Raw genomic sequence first — 18,799 nt, 5'->3', positions numbered from 1 at the left:
TGGACGTAACATATGTTCTCAACTTCTCAACAATAGGCATTTTGATGAGCTTAAGCTACGATGTTCTTGAAACCAACGCATTGTTCTTACTGTGTCTTCCAAGTCTGTCGATCTTTGGTGTGCTGTCGGTTCGGAAATCCGATGGAGGGAATCAACTCAACGCCGATCAGATAACTCAGTCCCAATGCGAGGGGACCACACCCAAAATTTAAGTCAGGCTTGGCAAGCGAGCCAGTGAATGACCGAGAAGAATTATCTGATCCGAACAATCCCTGACATTTCGAATTAGCTCGCCCCGCTGATGATCAAGCTTATGGCAACAGGATCACCAGCGACTCGTAACTTGGGGGAACTGGTGTAGTTCCTTGGGAAGGGACGACGAATATTGTTCTCTTTAAATTGAAGAATCTTTGGAGATCTCGAAGTCCAACATCTGTACATAAATATTGACACTCAACTCTTGCCAGAGCAAAGCCCATCACCTTGTCTATACTGTATCTTGAGACGTCCGCATTTTCACCTGAGAAGAAACATAATCACATTCTCATATTCACTCTTCAAGTCTACGTCCTCTTCCTCAGACCAATCATTCAACGAATGTCCTCGACTTTGTTTTGTGGTGGGGGTTTCGATCCTTCGCTTCTCTAGCACCGCGGCTTTGTCCCCATTACAGCCGCCAAGCCAAGACCAGGGTGACTCTACTGTAAAATTATGCTTGTTTAACGGCGAACTAGAGGCTCTGCACCGGCTCCGTCTCCGTTTCGGTGTCTCCAACTGCTTACTCGCTATGGATTGTCCAGGGCTGATGCTCATGCCAAGACGATTATGCTCTTCAGTAAGGGATCTACAAGGCCAATGTTCTCAAGGTCCAGTGGCGGCGTAGGATATCTTTTTATCATGAGTTTCGCTCTCTTCTCTTCTCTTCTCTTCTTTACTCTTTGTGAGGTCGTTGTGAAGATCCATCTTTACATTTGCGACTTACACAGTCGAGATGACTTCAACTTCACCTGACCAACACGAAAATGCTGTTGACAGTAGCATTTCTGCTAGCGAGCCTACACATTATAACTCTACAAAGGCAGATCCTGCAACAACAGAGACGTTGATTCATGCGCTGAATGAGCCAGCTGCTGAGCGTCCACCCAGTCACTCACCACGTCCATCCACAAGATCATCATCTATATCAGCTGCATCTCATACACCGCCAGAGAAGAGGAAAAAGGCAAGTTCCTACAAAAAGATATGAGCTTCCTGTCATGCCCTAGCATCCAACTAATGCCCTCTTCAGAGTCTACGCTCGTTCTTCGTCTACTTCCAACTCCTCTTCTACGCCAACCCATCATGGGTCGATATCCTCCTTCTCATCGTCGGAACTCTCGCAGCCTCAGGGGCCGGAGCTCCGTTTCCTTTAATGGGAATCATCTTTGGTCAACTCGTCAATGACCTTAATACTGCATCATGCGATAATGGAGAAATCGCACCTCAATATTCGCCCAAAGAACTTCAGGACAGCATCAACAAAAAGGTTGTCATGATTACATGGATCGGTGTGATTAGCTTTGCGCTCATCTACACTTACATCGTGTCATGGTCAATATTTAGTCGTCGTCTCGAGAATCGTATTCGCGATCGTTACTTTATGAGTATTCTCTTGCAAGATGCTACTTTCTTTGATAAGAGACAGGCTGGAGAGATTACATCTCGTCTCAATGTGGATATCCAAGCTATTCAGTCAGGAACTTCAGAGAAGGTGGGCATTATTCTAGGATGCACATCTTTCTTTGTATCATCGTATGTGGTCGCCTTCATCAAGAATACCACGCTCGCTGGGATCCTCGTATCACTTGTGCCTGCGTTCATGCTTCTTGCTGCAGTGGGTAGTATATTCACCGCGAAGTTCGCAACTGCAATGTCTGAGAGGATCGCCTCTGCTTCTTCAATCGCCTCAGAGGTTCTTGCAAATATCCCAGTTGTCCAGGCCTTTGGCGCAGGTCCTCGGCTGGAGGCCATCTTTGCTGAGAGAATGAAGGGAGCTCGAAAACAAGGTATCAACAAAGCTTTCGTTGCCGCTATCCAAGCTGGAATGCTTTATTTCATTGCTTACTCTGCCAATGCCCTTGCTTTCTGGCAGGGTAGTACACAAATTGCGAGCATGGTTGAGGGTAATGGCGGTGCATCTGTCGGTGACATTTATACCGTCATTCTTCTGCTGGTGGATGGTATGTGTCTCCTTGGCTAAATTGACCCTTTGACTGACTCAAAATAGCCTGTGTTGTTCTTGGCGGTATTGCGCCCCTGCTCCCTTTGTGTGGCGCTGCTGTTGGATCATTTGAAAAACTACGTGAAGATATGGACAGCCCTGCAAACATCGACACTGGATCCGACAAAGGAGAGAGGCTCTCTTCAGTCGAAGGAACTGTATCGTTCAGAAACGTCTCCTTTGCTTACGTCTCACGACCTCATCACTCCGTTCTCAAGAACGTCTCCTTTGATTGTCCTGCTGGCAAACATACGGCGCTCGTCGGCTTGTCAGGTAGTGGCAAATCAACTGTCGCTGGTCTTACATCCCGAATCTATGATCCCACTGAAGGCACGGTCCTACTAGATGGTCACGACCTCAAGGACTTGAATGTGAAAGGCTTGAGAAGCCACATGAGTCTTGTGCAGCAAGAGCCATCTCTCTTGGATCGATCCATCGTAGAGAATATAGCTCTCGGTATCCTGAACTCACCTCAACTCGAGCATGAGCGATTCAAAGCTACTATTCTCGGCACTGGCCCTACTGAACTTGCTGCTAAGCTCCGACGGGGTGAAGATCTTGCGACTGCAGCTCAGGGATTTGGTCAGGACATGATTGACTTAGTTGATCGTGTTCAGGAGGCTGCCCGTCTGGCGGATGCATCTAGTTTCGTGGACAGACTTGAGTATGGGTACGGAACTCTTGTTGGTACAGGCGGAAAGCTTGTAAGTGGCGGTCAACGGCAGCGTCTTGCACTCGCAAGAGCCCTCATTCGCGACCCCAAGATCCTGATCCTCGATGAAGCCACTGCTTCCCTCGATTCTGCAAGCGAACACCGTATCCAGATGGCCATCGAGTCTGTCGCCAAAAACCGCACTGTCATTGCAATTGCTCACCGTTTGTCAACTATAAAGAACGCCGATAACATCATCGTCATGAACAGCGGCGAGATCATCGAACAAGGAAACCATCTGGAGCTCATGGCCTTGAACGGATCATACGCTAGTATGGTGCGTTTGCAGACGATCGACTCTTCAGATGCTGGTTCGACCACAAGCACCGTCCGTACTGATAACATTCACTCCGAGAAAGATTCTATCACAGATCTTAAGGCAAAGGACATTGAACAAGAGGTGACAGAAGATTCAAAGGAAGACAATGTCAAGGAGAAGGAGGAAACCTCCGAGGGAGACGCTGCTCTCGATTCCAACAAGTCCGCTTGGACTGTCATGAAAACTATCAGTGGAATGGTCCGACCATATCTCCTTCTCGTCATTGTCTGTCTCTTTGCTGCCACTATCGTTGGTCTCACTTTCTCCTCCTCTGGTCTTATCTTCGGTTACACCATCGACAATCTCAGCCCATGTAATGCTGTTGAAGACATTCGTTGGGCTGGTAGGTTCTTTGGAGGTATGTGGTTCCTGATAGCTTGTGTCGAGTTGCTGGCCAATACTACAAGTTGGACTGGCTTCGGTATGGTTGCTGAGAAGTTGTTGTACAAGATCCGAGTACTCTGCTTCCGCTCCCTTTATGAGCAAGACCTCGATTGGCATCAATCAGAGGGTCGCACACCGACTGCTTTGTTATCTGTTATCACAACAGATGCCGCTACCGTTGGCGGGTTCAGTGGCTCCATCATCGGCACAATCTTCTCCATCGTAGTCAACTTCTTGGTCGCTATCATCCTCTCGCACATTCTTGCTTGGAAGATTGCCATTGTGTGCTTAGTTATCGTCCCTATTCTCCTTGGCTGCGGCATTATGCAGCTTCGGTCTCTGTCTAAGTTCGAGCGCCGCCATGCTGGAGCATTTTCTGGTGCAGTTGGCATCGCTAACGAAGCTGTCAACTCCTTCAAGACCATTTCGTCGCTATCTATCGAAGAAGAAGTCATGAGCTTTTATCGTCGTGCACTCAGAGCACCTCGAAAGGAAATTACCCTTGCTTCCATGTATGCCAACTTGTGGCTTTCTCTGGCCAACAGCACAGGAAATCTGATCTACGCATTCGCCTACTGGTGGGGATCAACTCGCATCACTGCAGGCGAAGCAAGCCAGCGAGAGTTCTTTATCATTCTCATCTGCATGCTTGTCAGTGCACAACTCTGGGGTCAAATGTTTAGTCTTGCCCCCGAAGTATCTCGTGCTAGAGCTGCCGCTTCCCGCATTCTGAGCTTGATCAACCTCGGATCGTCCCAGGATGACGCCAAGAAGGGAAAGCTAACGCTCGCTATTGAAAACACCGAGAAGGATGTTGAAGCTTGTGCTGAAGCTCCCGTCAAGAGTAACGGAAGCAAGGGAGCGACCATCGTCTTCAGGGATGTCAAGTTTTCATATCCAGCTCGACCTCACATCCAGATCCTGACAGGCATGTCTTTTACCATTTCTGCTGGTCAATTCGTTGGGCTTGTCGGTCCTTCAGGTGCCGGCAAGTCTACCGCCATGTCGCTAGTGCAACGTATGTACCGTCCTTCAAGCGGAACCGTTGAGATCAACGGCAGCGATATCTGTGCTCGTGAAGGCACCGAATTCCGCAATGATATTGCAGTTGTCCCTCAAGACTGTGCCCTCTTTGACGGAACAATACGATTCAACGTATCGCTAGGCTCAACACCTGATCATGAACCGACAGATGAGGAGATCCACGAAGCTTGTAAGCTGGCTAATATCCACGACGTAATCATGGAGCTACCCAACGGTTACGACACTGAGTGTGGTCCTAATGGCTCGCGTCTTTCGGGTGGACAGCGTCAGCGTTTGGCCATCGCCCGTGCCCTTGTTCGTAAGCCCAAATTGCTACTTCTTGATGAGAGTACAAGTGCCCTCGATGCTGAGAGTGAGCGGGCATTGCAAGAGGGACTTGAGAGGGTTGCACGTGGTATTACCGTGATTGCCATCACACATAGGCTTCACACGGTACGCAAGGCCGATGTCATCTTTATGATTGAAGGAGGCAAGGTTGTTGAGAAGGGAAGACACGAGGAGTTGGTGGAGAGAAGTGAGACATATCGCACAAATGCCCTACAGCAGATGCTTGGAAACTGAAGTTGAAGAACCTACCCCCACGCTCCAGGGAAGGCCAGAAAGTAGGACCAATTCTAAGTGACAAAAAGCCTTAGGTTATGTTAGTATAGATTTAGTAGGCGTTTAGATAGGTTAATATTGACACCCTAGGTTTAGGTCAGAAGTTTTCTTGCTCCCGTCCCTGACGCCTGAAGCCAACGCCTGGCCTCCACCTCTTCTTCAGTGTCTCAGCCGATAAAATGTAGAGGGTGCAGCCTCGTGAAGTCATCCTGTCAATTCAGGGGATCTGCCCACGTTTTCTATCATGTGATGACTCTTGGACACACCAACATTTTGCATTTTTGGGTCTGTATTTTTATTCCCCTTATTTTGAAAAAAAAGACAATACATGCTGATATATCATGCATTTCCGTGGAAACTTTTGTCGTATTTACAAGGGTCCTGGAATAGTGGATGAAACGAGAATGAATCTTTAACTGTAAAGTAAATTACGTGTAAACAGAGGATAACGTAATGAAACTTCGTCTAAGCAACAACAACGTGTCTATATATAGGCGTTGTATATAAAGCTGGAATCGACCTCTCAAAATCGACTTATTTGTTACTGCAGCTGCAACTTCAACTTCTGCAAGTCCCGAAGAACTCCAAAAGACGACGTCACAGTGTACAAGGATCAATCTGCACGGAAACTCAAAGCCGGCCTATCATGAGCGGCTTCGGTGATCCTTTGTAGCAAGTATCCGCATTAACTAACCCCTTGACTTGCGTGTTGCTTCATTCTCGACAATTGCCCTGGATTTGGCTCTTTGCATTACAGCCAAGCCTCACTTATCCTTCATGTATCCTCATGTGATCGCTTTGTCTAAAACTTAACAAGGTTTGGTTTACTTGCTTTGACCCTACAGAACGCGGTGCGGTACCGGTGGAGACGTTAGTGGTGTACCTTTTTTTGGGTTCAACGGGGCTGCCGCGACGATTTCCTCATCCACAGTCCAGAGTCCACTCCAAGAGGATCTTAACACTACCGCTACGGGCCTTGACACCCAATTGGGACCCTCGAACCACATGCCTTCCGTCACCGGGACACACTCCATCTTGTCCAATACTTCTTGGTTGATAATAGGAAAAATCTAACTCGGTGGTCCAACCTCCAAGTCGCAACCATTTCCTCACCACCACCCCTCGACGATCCCTCCTCTCTTCCCGGCGTTGCACTCACCACGTTTCAAACCCGCCTCAACGACGCCCACCCGAGACGAGGAGGGAGTGCTGCTGCCTCCCTGTTAGACGACCCAGTTCCGGTACCAAAGCAGCAGTATCAGCATCACCGCGACAGTAGTGCAAATACGAGCACCAGTGCCCACCAGAGCGAGCAGTTTGAACTCGTCGATTATCCTCCCATTCAGGCTCGTCGAGACGCCCAAGATCGCGAAGCAAGAAGACAGGCCAAACGAGACGAAAAGCGCCGCTGGCTAGAAGAACAAGACGAGATGAAGTTCTCTCATAGTATTCAGTTCAATGCTGTTCCTGACTGGAGCAGTCACTACATTGCATACAGCAATCTCAAGAAGCTGTACGTTCTGCTAACATTACATTCAAGCCACAACTGAGCTAAACTTATCTTCTCACAGAATCTACAACCTCGAAAAGACCGCCCATCAGGCGCGCGGAACCACTGGTGATGCCGAATCCCGACCTCTTATAAACCAAGAAGATGCTGAAGAGGTCTTCTCTCGAGCTCTTGGCGTCGAGCTAGAAAAGATATGCTCATTCTACGTTGCCAAAGAGGGCGAGCTTCTCGAAGAAGCTGCGCAATTGCTACGCGACGTTGGCGACGAGGCCGAAGATGCCATTGCCGATAACCGTTATCTTCGCAGGCTCTCTGTTTCATCAGCCCACCGTCCTGGTGGTCGCAACGGCTTCCGCTCGAGAAGTCCTCGAAGCCGCAGCACCGACAATGAAGAGAGCGCGAGCGAGGAAGAAGATGAGACTACTGGGCTTACAACAAGGCGACGAAGCAGCGGAGGCCGCAGGCGCACACTTCCCAGCATCCATAAGCCACGTTCTGAGGATCTGAACGCTTCCTCCGAGTTCGGTCGTGATATGAGGAGGCACAGCACCACAGCCGACGAAAACGATGATCAAGCTCTCATGTTCTCTTCTGGCATGTTTTCGTCAGGTATCATGCTCAAGAAGCGTATTATCGGCCTCTACGTGTCACTCTGCGAACTCAAGTCATTTATTCAGCTTAACCGTACCGGTTTTGCCAAGGTTCTCAAGAAATTTGACAAGATCCTCGATAAGGAACTCAAGGGACCCTATTTGCGAGCCCATGTCGAGACAGCCTACCCTTTCAAAGATGAGACAAAGCGTGTTCTCGAGGAGAACATTACCAAGATGGAGAAGGCATACGCAGAGATCGTCACTGGTGGAGATGAGGAGCTTGCTCGCAAGGACCTCCGTTCGCATCTCAGAGAACACGTTGTTTGGGAGCGCAATACCGTCTGGCGAGATCTTATTGGTATCGAGCGCAGAGCGGAAGCTGCGGGCTTAGGTCAGGCGCTTCTCGGACAAGAAAGAGGAAATATCACAAGGAGATTACAAGGCGACGAAGCCAAGGCACCACGAGAGACCCAGTTCCGCACGCCCTTTGGCAAGATCACCTTACCTCCATGGCTAGCCAGTTCATCTCTGTGGACACTAGTTGTCTGTCTTACTGTCTTCTCCTTATTGCTTCTGCTCCCCATCATGGAGAAGCCCGAGCAACAGAACTGTCTGGCAATGCTTGTCTTTGTCAGTTTGTTATGGGCCACCGAGGTAAGCTTCCCAGCCAGACATATTCGCAATTGACCATTGCTAATCTTTTTAGACCATCCCCCTCTTTGTAACATCATTGCTTATCCCATTCCTCTCTGTTGTCTTGAATGTCGTTCGTGATGAGACACCAGGCAAGCCTCAAAAACGTCTCGACTCCAAGGCAGCCACATCTGCCATCTTTGCTGCCATGTGGACGCCTGTCATCATGCTTCTCCTCGGTGGTTTTACTCTGGCAGCTGCTTTGTCCAAGTGTACTATTGACAAGCGACTGGCAACTCTTGTTCTTAGCAAGGCCGGCACTCAGCCCAAGACTGTGTTGATTGCCAACATGTTTGTGGCTGCTTTTGCATCTATGTTGATCAGCAATGTCGCGGCTCCTGTTCTATGCTATTCTATCATTGAGGTGAGTCAATCAAGGAAACGAATCAAGTCGTAAACTGACAATTGTGTAGCCCATGCTGCGAACATTGCCATCTGATTCCAACATGTCGAAAGCTGTCATCATCGGTATCGCACTCGCCTCCAACATTGGTGGAATGCTCTCACCTATCGCTTCTCCTCAGAACGTTGTGGCGATGGGCATCATGCAACCCGCGCCCACGTGGCTGCAATGGTTCTTTATCGTCATTCCTGTTGGCGCTCTCTCGATTGTTCTGATCTGGCTCCTCCTACTGGTCACCTTCCAGCCAGGCAAGGGTACCACGATTGCCCCTATTCGGCCCGTCAAGGAGAAGTTCACTGGTCTTCAGTGGTTCGTTACTATCGTCACCGTCTCTACCATTGCTTTGTGGTGTGCCAGCCACCAGCTTGAGGCCGAATTTGGAGACATGGGTGTTATTGCTATTATCCCCATCGTGCTATTCTTCGGTATCGGCTTGCTGACCAAGGAGGACTTCAACAACTTCCCATGGACCATCATTATCCTTGCAGCCGGTGGTTTGTCACTGGGCAAAGCTGTACGCTCGTCTGGTTTGCTACATACCCTTGCCGAGATCGTCTCTGAGAAGGTGGAGGGTATGAGTCTGTACGGCGTCCTGGTTGTGTTCTCGACTCTGATCTTGGTTATCGCAACATTTATCAGCCACACAGTCGCAGCTCTCATCTTCCTGCCTCTTGTCTTTGACGTTGGTGTTGCCATGGACCAGCCTCACCCCAACCTGCTTGTCATGGGTGGCGTTCTCATGTGTAGTGCAGCCATGGGTCTGCCAACCAGTGGATTCCCCAACATGAGTAAGTTTCATCTCTTTACCCGTAATAACTCAAATCTAACCTATCATAGCTGCAATTATGAAGGAAGACCCCTTCGGCCAGCGTTACCTACAGGTCAAGCATTTCATCAGCCGAGGTGTACCCAGCAGTCTCATTACTCTTGTTGTGGTCGTGACTCTTGGCTATGGAATCATGCAAGTTGCGGGACTTGACTAAAGCAATTGATATGTGGGTTGTTGTCTTTGGTGTTTGAAATTGGGTGATATTTTACTTGGTTCTGTTAGATGCATTGCCATATTCATGAGTGTAGATCAAGCGTGGGATTCGTAGACTGGGAGTAATTACTGTTTTTTTGTTCTTCGATTGAATATGAACTACTGCGAATAAATCTGGTTATACCAACAGTCTTATTACTTCCATTCAATGTAATTATATTAGTGTGAATTCGCACTGTTGTACTGTACCGCAGTAAAGCAAGAAGCTCTGGCCATCCGTTGACGTCGATGGTTGGCGGCATGATCCTGCCACCAGATACCGACTCCCAACTATCATCTACCTTACCTACATTACCTACCATTCCTGTCCATTAAACTGCCCAAACACCAACAACACCGAGCACTGACTATCGATCTTGGTATTTTATGCTTCGGACTTGTCGATATCGTCTTCGCTTGGCAAATCGTGCACTTGCCTGACTCTTGGACCGACTGATGTGCCTCTTCTCCCAATAGCCTCTACAGCTTCGAGCTGGCCGGCGCCATGCTCTCCGCTTTCACAGCTCGTCCCATTATTGAGCTGCGACAAAAGGATAAGTCCAAGATTGAGACAATACTCGCTCACGGTATGCGCATATTATCCCGCTGTCGCTGCTCTTTCACCGCAGTTTCTAGGACACCGACTAACTAACTCTCGGCTCTCAGGTGACCGCGTTCTCGTCGGCCTTAACAATGGCGCACTCCGAATCTACCGTCTAAACGAGCTTGCCGATCAACCTCAGAACGGTTCCGCCGACACAAATGCCAATGGTTCGTCGTCTGCGGCGGACGACAACCATACTGCTGCGCAAAGGTCAGAAAAGCCAACTGATTTGATGCGCGAGGTGGAACGTTTCTCGACGCGAGCAATCGAACAGCTGGCTGTAATAAAGGACGCAAACACGATTGTGTCCTTGTCGAACTATCACGTTTCTTTTCACGATCTCAAAACATACGAACTTATTGAAACCCTAAGCCGGACCAAGAACGCATCATGCTTTGCGTCAACATCGAATATTGTCAAGGATCCGGACACGGGAATCCCCGAGATCGTGAGCCGGCTGGCTGTTGCGGTCAAGAGGAAATTACTACTCTGGAGCTGGCTTGAGAGCGAGCTTTCCGAGGATGTGGACGAGATCGTGCTAGCTGAGTCGATTCGATCAGTAACTTGGGCAAATGCGACAAAGCTGGTTTGTGGTATGAATGGCGGATACGTCATGGTCAACGTCGTTACACGTGAGGTCGAAGATATCGTGAGTCCTGGTTCAGGGCCAGCAGCCGGCCAGACTAGCCGATTTGGTGCAATGAGCAGTGCTGGTATGGGGTACATGGGATTGGGAGGGTATATGCCCAAGCCTTTGGCGGCCAAATTAGCCGAAGGAGAAATGTTACTCGCAAAGGATATCAACACACTATTCATCGATGATGACGGAAAGCCCCTGGACAGACGGCAGATTCCCTGGAACCATGCCCCTGAGTCCATAGGGTACTCGTACCCATATATCCTTGCCTTGCAAGCGCCTTCAAAAGGCTCCCTGGAAGTTCGAAATCCTACCACGCTATCATCGCTTCAGAATCTATCACTACCGGGCGCTGCTCAGCTTCACTTCCCGTCGCCCACTTACAGCTTAGCACATGCCGGGAAAGGTTTTCACATCTCAAGTGAACGATGTGTCTGGAAGATGGACTCAACAGACTATGACTCTCAGGTTCAGGAACTTGTAGACGGTGGCCACTTCGATGAGGCTATTAGCATTCTCGAAATGCTTGAAGATGCATTGCTAAAGAACAAGGCGCAGACACTCCGCGAGGTCAAGATGCTCAAAGCTGAAGGGCTATTTAAGAAGAAGAAATATCGCCAGGCGATGGATCTCTTCAACGAGGATACCGTACATGCACCTCCTGAACGAGTTCTTAAGATGTTCCCTCCCTCCATTGCTGGAGAACTATCTGCGTGGGCCGGCCGCGAGGAAGAAGAACAAGAGTCAGATGAGGCACCGGGAACACCGAAGAAAGCCAATGGCACGCGTCCCACCACCCCTGAACCAGTTGAGCAGGCACAGGAAACCCCGCAGTCAGCTAAAGGGGGGTTCGCCAGATATCTTACCGGAAGCTATAGGAGGCCCCAGTCGGATACCGCATCCATCCTCTCAAAGAAGGATACGACGGAGGGCGATGATACTGCTAGTGTGAAGGAGACTGAGTCAAACGAAGATCTGCCTTTGAAAGACAAGGACTTGACAAACGCGGTTCTGGAGCTCAACAGTTATCTGGCTGGAACACGTGCTCGATTACAACGGGTGATTGATCCTGTTACTGGAAATCTGAAACCTCAAAGTGATCGAAATGGTTCAACAGAAGAAATAGCAGAGAAATTCCTGCGGATAGGGCTTGATGATTCTGAGAAGAAACTTGAAGAGGAATTCCGAAATACCTTCCGTCTAGTCGACACAACTTTGTTCCGAGCATACATGTTTTCTCGGCCAACTCTAGCAAGCTCTCTGTTCCGAATTCCTAACTTTTGCGACCCTAATGTGGTCAATGAAAAGCTTTTGGAACACAATCGATACACTGAGCTGGTGGATTTCTTCTACGGCAAGAAGCTACACAAGGAGGCTTTGGAACTTCTACGGCGATTCGGAGCTGCTGAAGAACCAAATGAAGCCGCGCCAACACTTCACGGACCGCAGCGCACCATCCAGTACCTCAAAAATCTACCTCCGTCAGAAATTGACCTCATACTTGAGCATGCAGAATGGACCCTCAAAGCCAGTCCAGATGAGGCCCTGGAGATCTTCACAGGCGATACTGAGAATGCGGAGACCCTCCCACGAGATCGGGTTGTCTCTTTCTTACACGATGTTGATACACAGTTGGAAGGGCGTTATCTAGAGCACGTCATCACTGAGCTCGAAGACATGACACCAGACCTTCACGACCGATTGGTTGAACTTTATGTAGAAAACTTGAAGAAGATAGACAAGGGTGAGAAGTGGGATGAAATGATGAATCACTTCATCGAATTCTTGAGACAACCAGGGCAAGTTTACAGTCTCAGCAGGGCGTTTAGGTTGATTCCCAGAGATGGTAAGATTCATATACTATTGTGTGTTGACCTATACTGACTTGTATCAACTTAGACCCAGCATTTTACGAAGCACAGGCTGTGGTATTGAGCAACATGAACCAACACAAACAAGCGCTCGAGATTTATGTGTTCAAGATGAAGGACTACCAGAAAGCTGAACAGTATGACATTCACCAGTTGTTCCATAGGCTCACATGCTGACTTTAGTAGATACTGTAACCGAGTCAACTCGGTTCAAGATACTGCTCCATCATCTCAACCGAATGAGAAGAACGAGACTGGAGAGGATCCTGAGAATTCTACACCATCTATTTATCACACACTTCTATCGCTTTACCTTCAACCGTCACCACCCAACCAGCCCAATCTCGAACCAGCACTCGACCTTCTTTCGAAGCATGGATCACGTCTCCCGGCAACATCAACTCTGGGACTCATTCCAGATGACCTTCCCGTTCGGTCACTGGAGTCTTACTTCCGAGGCCGCATTCGATCGGCAAATAGTCTAGTAAACGAGGCAAGAATCGTTGCTGGTCTGCGACAGGCTGAAGGCATCTCTATCGCGGCGCGGCTGCACCTTGGTGACGATGTACAGGGAGGGCAAGGTGGGCGTAATAGGCATGTTACCATCACAGACGAGCGACACTGCGTCGTGTGCCACAAGAAACTCGGAGGAGGTATGCGTATTGGTGGAAGTGTTGTAGCTGTGCTGCCGGATAACACGGTGGTGCACTACGGCTGTTTGAACCGGGCAACAGGGAACAAGGTAGACGCATCCCAGGCGCCAAGTTGGGGTCGAGGATTTTAGACGGGTCGTTATTCTGGATGGGAGCATCGTTTCGGGGAGCATTTGCATGGATTGGATCGGTGGTAGCCAGTATGATATTTCTCAAATACCCTTCATATTCAAACACATCTGGCCGTTAAAGGGTTTGCAGTAGTTCGTGAGGATATGGTTCCCTCAATCCTCCTCTTCCTGCACCTCCTCGCCATAGTTCTCCTCCTCTTTAGCCTCAGCCGCGGCATCCCTCGCCTTGTCCTGCTCCATTCGCGCTGTGAGCTCTTGGTTGATAGTGGCTTGGGTATTAGCGACAGAGGCGCGCAGAGTCTTGAGGTATGACGACTTGTCGGCCGTGGAAGCTGTAGATGACATAGCTGGAAGTGTATGGGAAACCTTGAACGGTTCACTCTCTGGGGAAGTGTAGTCTGCGGTGAGAGTTGGTTGCGACATTTTGAGGATATGGTTATGTTTGGAGTTGGAAGAAGGTCGAGGTCTAGGCTTGGATGTGGTGTTTTGACGTGGGGTTATTCATAACCCCACATCCAATACTTGCAATTGTTCTTGTCAATGGAGATATAGGGTGAGCTATGATGGAATAATTTCCATCACGAAACAAGGTCAATAATATACAATTCCACATATAGCTACTAGAGGTATTTACAATCATATATGTTTACACGACCTCACCTTAATATATGTTTGCAATAAATGGGATTCGAGATTTAATCCCGTTCTAAGAGCCAGGTTAGTCAGCGAAGTGGCTTACTGAATGATAATCTGGACTACTCCAGGTTAAGCTATTAGTTCATGCGCATTCCTCCACATCAGCTTAACATTGATAAGAACTCCTGATAACTACTCTGTCATTCCCGTTGAGAGGAAGCGACCGACCCTCACCGAATCTCAGAAACGCCGAAACAAACCCCAAACACCTTTCCTACTTAGGACCCTGTCGATCCGGGCTCGCATCTCTTTGGGTCTCAAGATGTAACAACGGCCCAGGAGCCGCATAAAACAACAATGCAACCCTCACGCTCTCAACCCCGCGGCCCCGGCAGCTTCGCTCCTCTATCGAGCTCATCCGCCCAACCCTCGCAGCTTTCGACATCCTCAAGACCTGCTCTGCGCCGAGTAGAGACCTCAGACGACGAGGATGAGACACCTCGACCGTCTATCACAATACCTAAGTCGCGACCGCCACCTCAACCACAACCATCATCCCCTGCGACCCCGATATATGCCCAATTCACAACCCATGGAAACTCTAGTACTGCGAGCTTAGGACATCACAACTTTTCAAGGCCGGCGAACGCACGGTCTGTTACCCAGGGATCACCAGCGACGCTTGTCAAGGGCCATGCACGCAAACATTCAGCGACACAGGGCTCATTCGAACCTACGCTACCATCTATGAGTACATCGAATCTTTCCTCACACCTCGGAATGTCTCACCATAATATATCGACCGCTTCTGCGTCAGCGGCAGCGGCTGCTGCAGCTGCCGCCACAGCCTCCAATGTCAACTTGTCGGCAAGCCAGATTGCAGCGCAGGCAGCTGTCATGTCGCACCAGAATCATTCGCGCCAGAGGTCGCAGACAGTGCCTTTCCCTGGCGATCAAAATGATGGAGTACGTCGCGGAAGCGGAAGTAAGGGGCCTACGAGCCCCCCTATGCTGAGCTTGACGGAGGCGAGTGCGCCGCGGGACACTGGGTTTGGGAACCATGGAGGACATGGTGATCGACTTGGCGGGCCTCACTCTTCTGCTGCCACAGCTGCCGCCAATGTCGTATTTCCTCGATCTGGTCACAACTCCCCGAGAGCGTCGCCTCAGCCATATTCGCAACCGCCGCCTCCACCCCCTGCGTCTGAGAAGCCGTATAAGCCAGAGAAGCCAAAGGTCAAGCTATTCTCCCGCCCAGGCAAGATTAGCACAAAAGGTGAGGCGAAGGAAAAGCCTTTGCCAAGTCCAGGAAAGATTGGCTCGGCTCTATCAGCCCTTCAGCGCGGTAACTTCAGTACAAATAGTCTCGTTGACTCGAGCAGTCAGTCCATATACAACCTTACCAACTCGTCTTCAGCCACGATTCGGCCTATTGAAACACCTACCGAGGACAGAGAAAGGGATAAGGAAAAAGGCAAAGAGAAGGAAAAGAAGCACCACTTCCTTTCACGGCAAAAGCACAAACTCAAGGATGAATATCATCTCCCGCTATCATCAGCTGCCAGCAATTCGTTACCAACAGATCCCAATGCGCCAAATCCTTTATATAACTTCAATATTCCTCCGAGCCCTGGCCCCAACTCCTCTACTTTTGCTAAGGCCAAGAAGGATAAGAAACTGGGTGAACGATCTGATAGTCGCCTGGAGAGCGAGTCAAGTTTCAATCTGCAGAGCGAATGGCCAGGACCCAGTAGTCTACCGTCTCTGTCCCAGCAGTCGACAATGTATGACCCTGTTGACCCTGGAAAGCTTGGCCTTCACAACCACATGTCGCTGGACGATGCGTGGCCGTACCTGAAGGCAAAGCTATTGGCCATATTTGAAGGGGAAGATCTGCGTCTTCCCGTAGAAGACTTTAACCGAGTTGTACAGATGCATATACAGTGGTGCATGCATAGACGCTCACCAAATACCATGTTGGAGGATCTTCGAGAACTTTTACACACAGGGTTCTTGTCACTCGACCGAACGTTACGACAGACCCCAGAAGACCGATTCATCCCAACCCTAGTTGAGCTCTGGATGTTTACTTTTACTTCTATACTGCCATATATGCAAGCCGTCTTCCTCCCACTCGATATGGAGGTGTCAGGGTGTGGTACGCTTATGACTGGAGAGCAGGCACGCGACTTCTGGGGCGGAGCTATAGCGTCCGCATCTACTTCAGAGAGACCAGCTCGTGTAGCACCGGCACCAGCAGTTCTCGATGTCAGGAGGCTGGTTCTCATCGCTTACAGAGATACTGTCATTCTACCGCGATACGAGACACTCAAGACAATATTCTCGCGACTATCTCTTGAGTTTCTGCCATCGTCACTTGCAAGTATGGCCATGTCTTCTCCCCCGGAAGCATCACTGTCCACCTCCCCTTCTGAATCTTTCGGCCGGCCCGGCACAGCTATGTCTCTTGACCCGTCTAATGCTTCCTACAATTCTACGAGCACAACCCTTCTCGGTGAAGGATCGGCAGGCGGTCGTAGCCGTGCCATCAGCAACGTCAGCTTCGGCAGTCATGGTAGTGATGGTGGTCTACGACCTTTCACGCCGTCTGGTGGCGGAATCCCACCACCGCCTTCTCTGGGCAGCCTACGAGAACGTGAGCAGAATGTCGAGGACTCCAAGCACATCACTGAGATGGTTGGTCGGATGTTGCAGTGTATGAGTGTTCTATCGGGCGTGTCGGCGGGTGATGCAGGTGCTGAAGGCAACGAAAGGGTCGTAGAGCTGTGTAAGATGTTGAAGCTTAACTGGCTTGGCAGAGGAAGGACGGGAAGAAACAGGAGAGGCATGGTAGGCGGTAGGGTGAGAAGGGACGATATGAGAGATGAAGTTCGTGTCTAGCAGCTTATGCACAAGTTGACGCCTGGTATGGTGATGAGCAATGTACTACAATGTATGAACCAACATCTAAAGAGCTGAGGACACAGCCTTAACGATATGAAATTTCAGAGAGGATGTTAAATGAGGATCCACTACCACGTATCTATCAGCGCACAATATGGTCGCGCCGTCGAGGAATGTGACTAGGTAGGCTGTGTCTTACGCTTACCACTCTCATGATTTTAGGTTGTCATGATACTACAAGCATTTACGTACGGGTTAAGAAGAAATGGTTTCCGAGCAACATCACAGAGATCAAGGCAAGAAAAAATATTGTAATCAAAACATTCAATTTTGCTATCAAATTTGAGAGGTGGAGTGGTCTCCATGGTATCTAGAACTTTTTGACAGTTAGCTTCATGACACATATAAAAGCAGTCGATAGCAAAACGTGAAGAATGGTGTTTGATCAGACATCCAAGGAAGAATAAACCCTCATCTGTCCCAGAAAAGGCTCGATCGGGACTCGAGTGGAAACTGCGAATTAAGAGGAAATTTTCATCATGCAAAACGGGAATGGTTGGTGTGTGAAATAGTTATTTGCAAACTTACGTTAGTTCTCAGGAAGCTTCGTGAAGCTGTTGAGTTAGTCGTATGGTAGTAACAAGTTCTTCAAATCTGTAACAGCGATGTTAGCAAGGCTGGAAAGCAATGCGCGTGCTAGAAAAGCTGATATTGGTTTGTGAAGTCAGACGTTGATACTGGCAAGTAACAGGCCTAGGGCCCGAACAGACAGAATTTCTTCATGGTCGATTCAGTTGGGAAAAGAAGACTTGTAACAAGTGTCATCATTCAGAGGGGGGAGGGAGTGCTGCGAGGCAGAAGTGAGGGAGTGGTGATTCTTACCATTCACATGCAGGGTGATCGTGAGGCTGCAGAGAAAATTTGCTAGCCAAACAAACCGCCAAAAGCAAACATCCAGCACAACCAACACATCGGCGAATCGCTCAAGCGAATCCGTTCAAAATCAAAACAGCTGCTCCAGGAAGACAGTCGTCGTGCGATCTCGCGCGTTGTGCTCGTGTGAAGAGGGAGGCAGAGGCGGTTTGTTGTTGTTGAGAAGGTTTGAAGCTTGAAGAAAGAAAATTGGGAGCCGCATCGAGAGAAGATATTGAAAGACAGTGCAAGAAAATTTGTCGTTTGCGCAGCACTGTGCATCTTGCACGTGACCGGCATCTTACCCTCTTTTGCCCTAGCGGCGGAAGCCAGTTCAAGGCCCGCTTCGACATCGCGATAGATGCATGAAGCAATTTGTCTTGTCCTCCACCTGTGATGGATGGGTAATTGATTGTCTGTCTTAGAATAAATAGGCTAATGAGGTCGTTAGCGTTCTCTCGTCATGATTCTGTGAGATTCTGCCAACTTTTCCGTCGAAAAATGTGCGTCCTCAGTATTGCTTTTTCTGAATTGCAAATTTGATCGCTCACAATTTTTTTTGCATTTGGAGGAACAGCCGCAGCCAACACAACGCGGTTGAAGATCATTGAATACCGGCCCGCAGGTTGAGATTGGGACATCCCGGTTCTAGGGACCTTCGCGTGTCGTCAGGGATTCAAGAGAGATTCGCTATAAGGGGGGGTTTATTTCAAGTTTTACGTATAATATTTTTCTATCGAGTAGCTCATTCGGAGGCTTATTGGAGACAAATTAAGGGGACCAGCAGCCGTCAGACTTGTGGCCTTTATTGGTTGCTTTGTTTCGTCAATGCCGGATCCGCACAAGTCTCATACTTCAATAAATGCATAAGCATCCACTCTTATCTCGGGGCCCTGGTCCGAATCCGCCGAC

At 49.2% G+C, this 18,799-nt stretch overlaps 4 protein-coding genes across 4 annotated transcripts; 3 read left to right on the top strand and 1 right to left on the bottom strand.

The window, feature by feature from the left end:
• Positions 1 to 1,411: 1,411 nt before the first annotated feature.
• BKA55DRAFT_611076 (P-loop containing nucleoside triphosphate hydrolase protein) lies at positions 1,412 to 5,309 on the top strand (the record flags this gene model as incomplete). Its single annotated transcript, XM_046196656.1, has 2 exons — positions 1,412 to 2,219; positions 2,267 to 5,309. 2 exons carry the CDS (start codon positions 1,412 to 1,414, stop codon positions 5,278 to 5,280), a joined length of 3,822 nt encoding a protein of 1,273 aa, XP_046052452.1. The 3' UTR covers positions 5,281 to 5,309.
• Positions 5,310 to 6,749: 1,440 nt separating this feature from the next.
• Positions 6,750 to 13,435, top strand: BKA55DRAFT_592427 (SPX domain-containing protein; the record flags this gene model as incomplete). Its single annotated transcript, XM_046195391.1, has 8 exons — positions 6,750 to 6,832; positions 6,891 to 8,076; positions 8,129 to 8,479; positions 8,529 to 9,306; positions 10,064 to 10,126; positions 10,206 to 12,626; positions 12,680 to 12,788; positions 12,838 to 13,435. The coding sequence occupies 8 exons, from the start codon at positions 6,750 to 6,752 to the stop codon at positions 13,433 to 13,435; spliced, it is 5,589 nt and encodes a 1,862-aa protein (XP_046052451.1).
• A 153-nt stretch (positions 13,436 to 13,588) lies between these two features.
• Positions 13,589 to 13,858, bottom strand: BKA55DRAFT_688031 (uncharacterized protein; the record flags this gene model as incomplete). Its single annotated transcript, XM_046199159.1, has 2 exons — positions 13,589 to 13,767; positions 13,816 to 13,858. The coding sequence occupies 2 exons, from the start codon at positions 13,856 to 13,858 to the stop codon at positions 13,589 to 13,591; spliced, it is 222 nt and encodes a 73-aa protein (XP_046052450.1).
• A 361-nt stretch (positions 13,859 to 14,219) lies between these two features.
• BKA55DRAFT_563176 (HbrB-like-domain-containing protein) lies at positions 14,220 to 17,300 on the top strand. The gene has a single exon (XM_046192368.1). The coding sequence runs from the start codon at positions 14,429 to 14,431 to the stop codon at positions 16,970 to 16,972; it is 2,544 nt and encodes an 847-aa protein (XP_046052449.1). The 5' UTR covers positions 14,220 to 14,428; the 3' UTR covers positions 16,973 to 17,300.
• The last annotated feature ends 1,499 nt before the right edge of the window (positions 17,301 to 18,799 follow it).

The sequence above is a fragment of the Fusarium redolens genome (assembly GCF_020744475.1).
Source record: "Fusarium redolens strain MPI-CAGE-AT-0023 chromosome Unknown BKA55scaffold_5, whole genome shotgun sequence".
Lineage (NCBI taxonomy): Eukaryota > Fungi > Ascomycota > Sordariomycetes > Hypocreales > Nectriaceae > Fusarium > Fusarium redolens.
The sequence above is the reverse complement of the archived record's forward strand: the minus strand, read 5'-3'. Positions and strand labels throughout refer to the sequence as shown.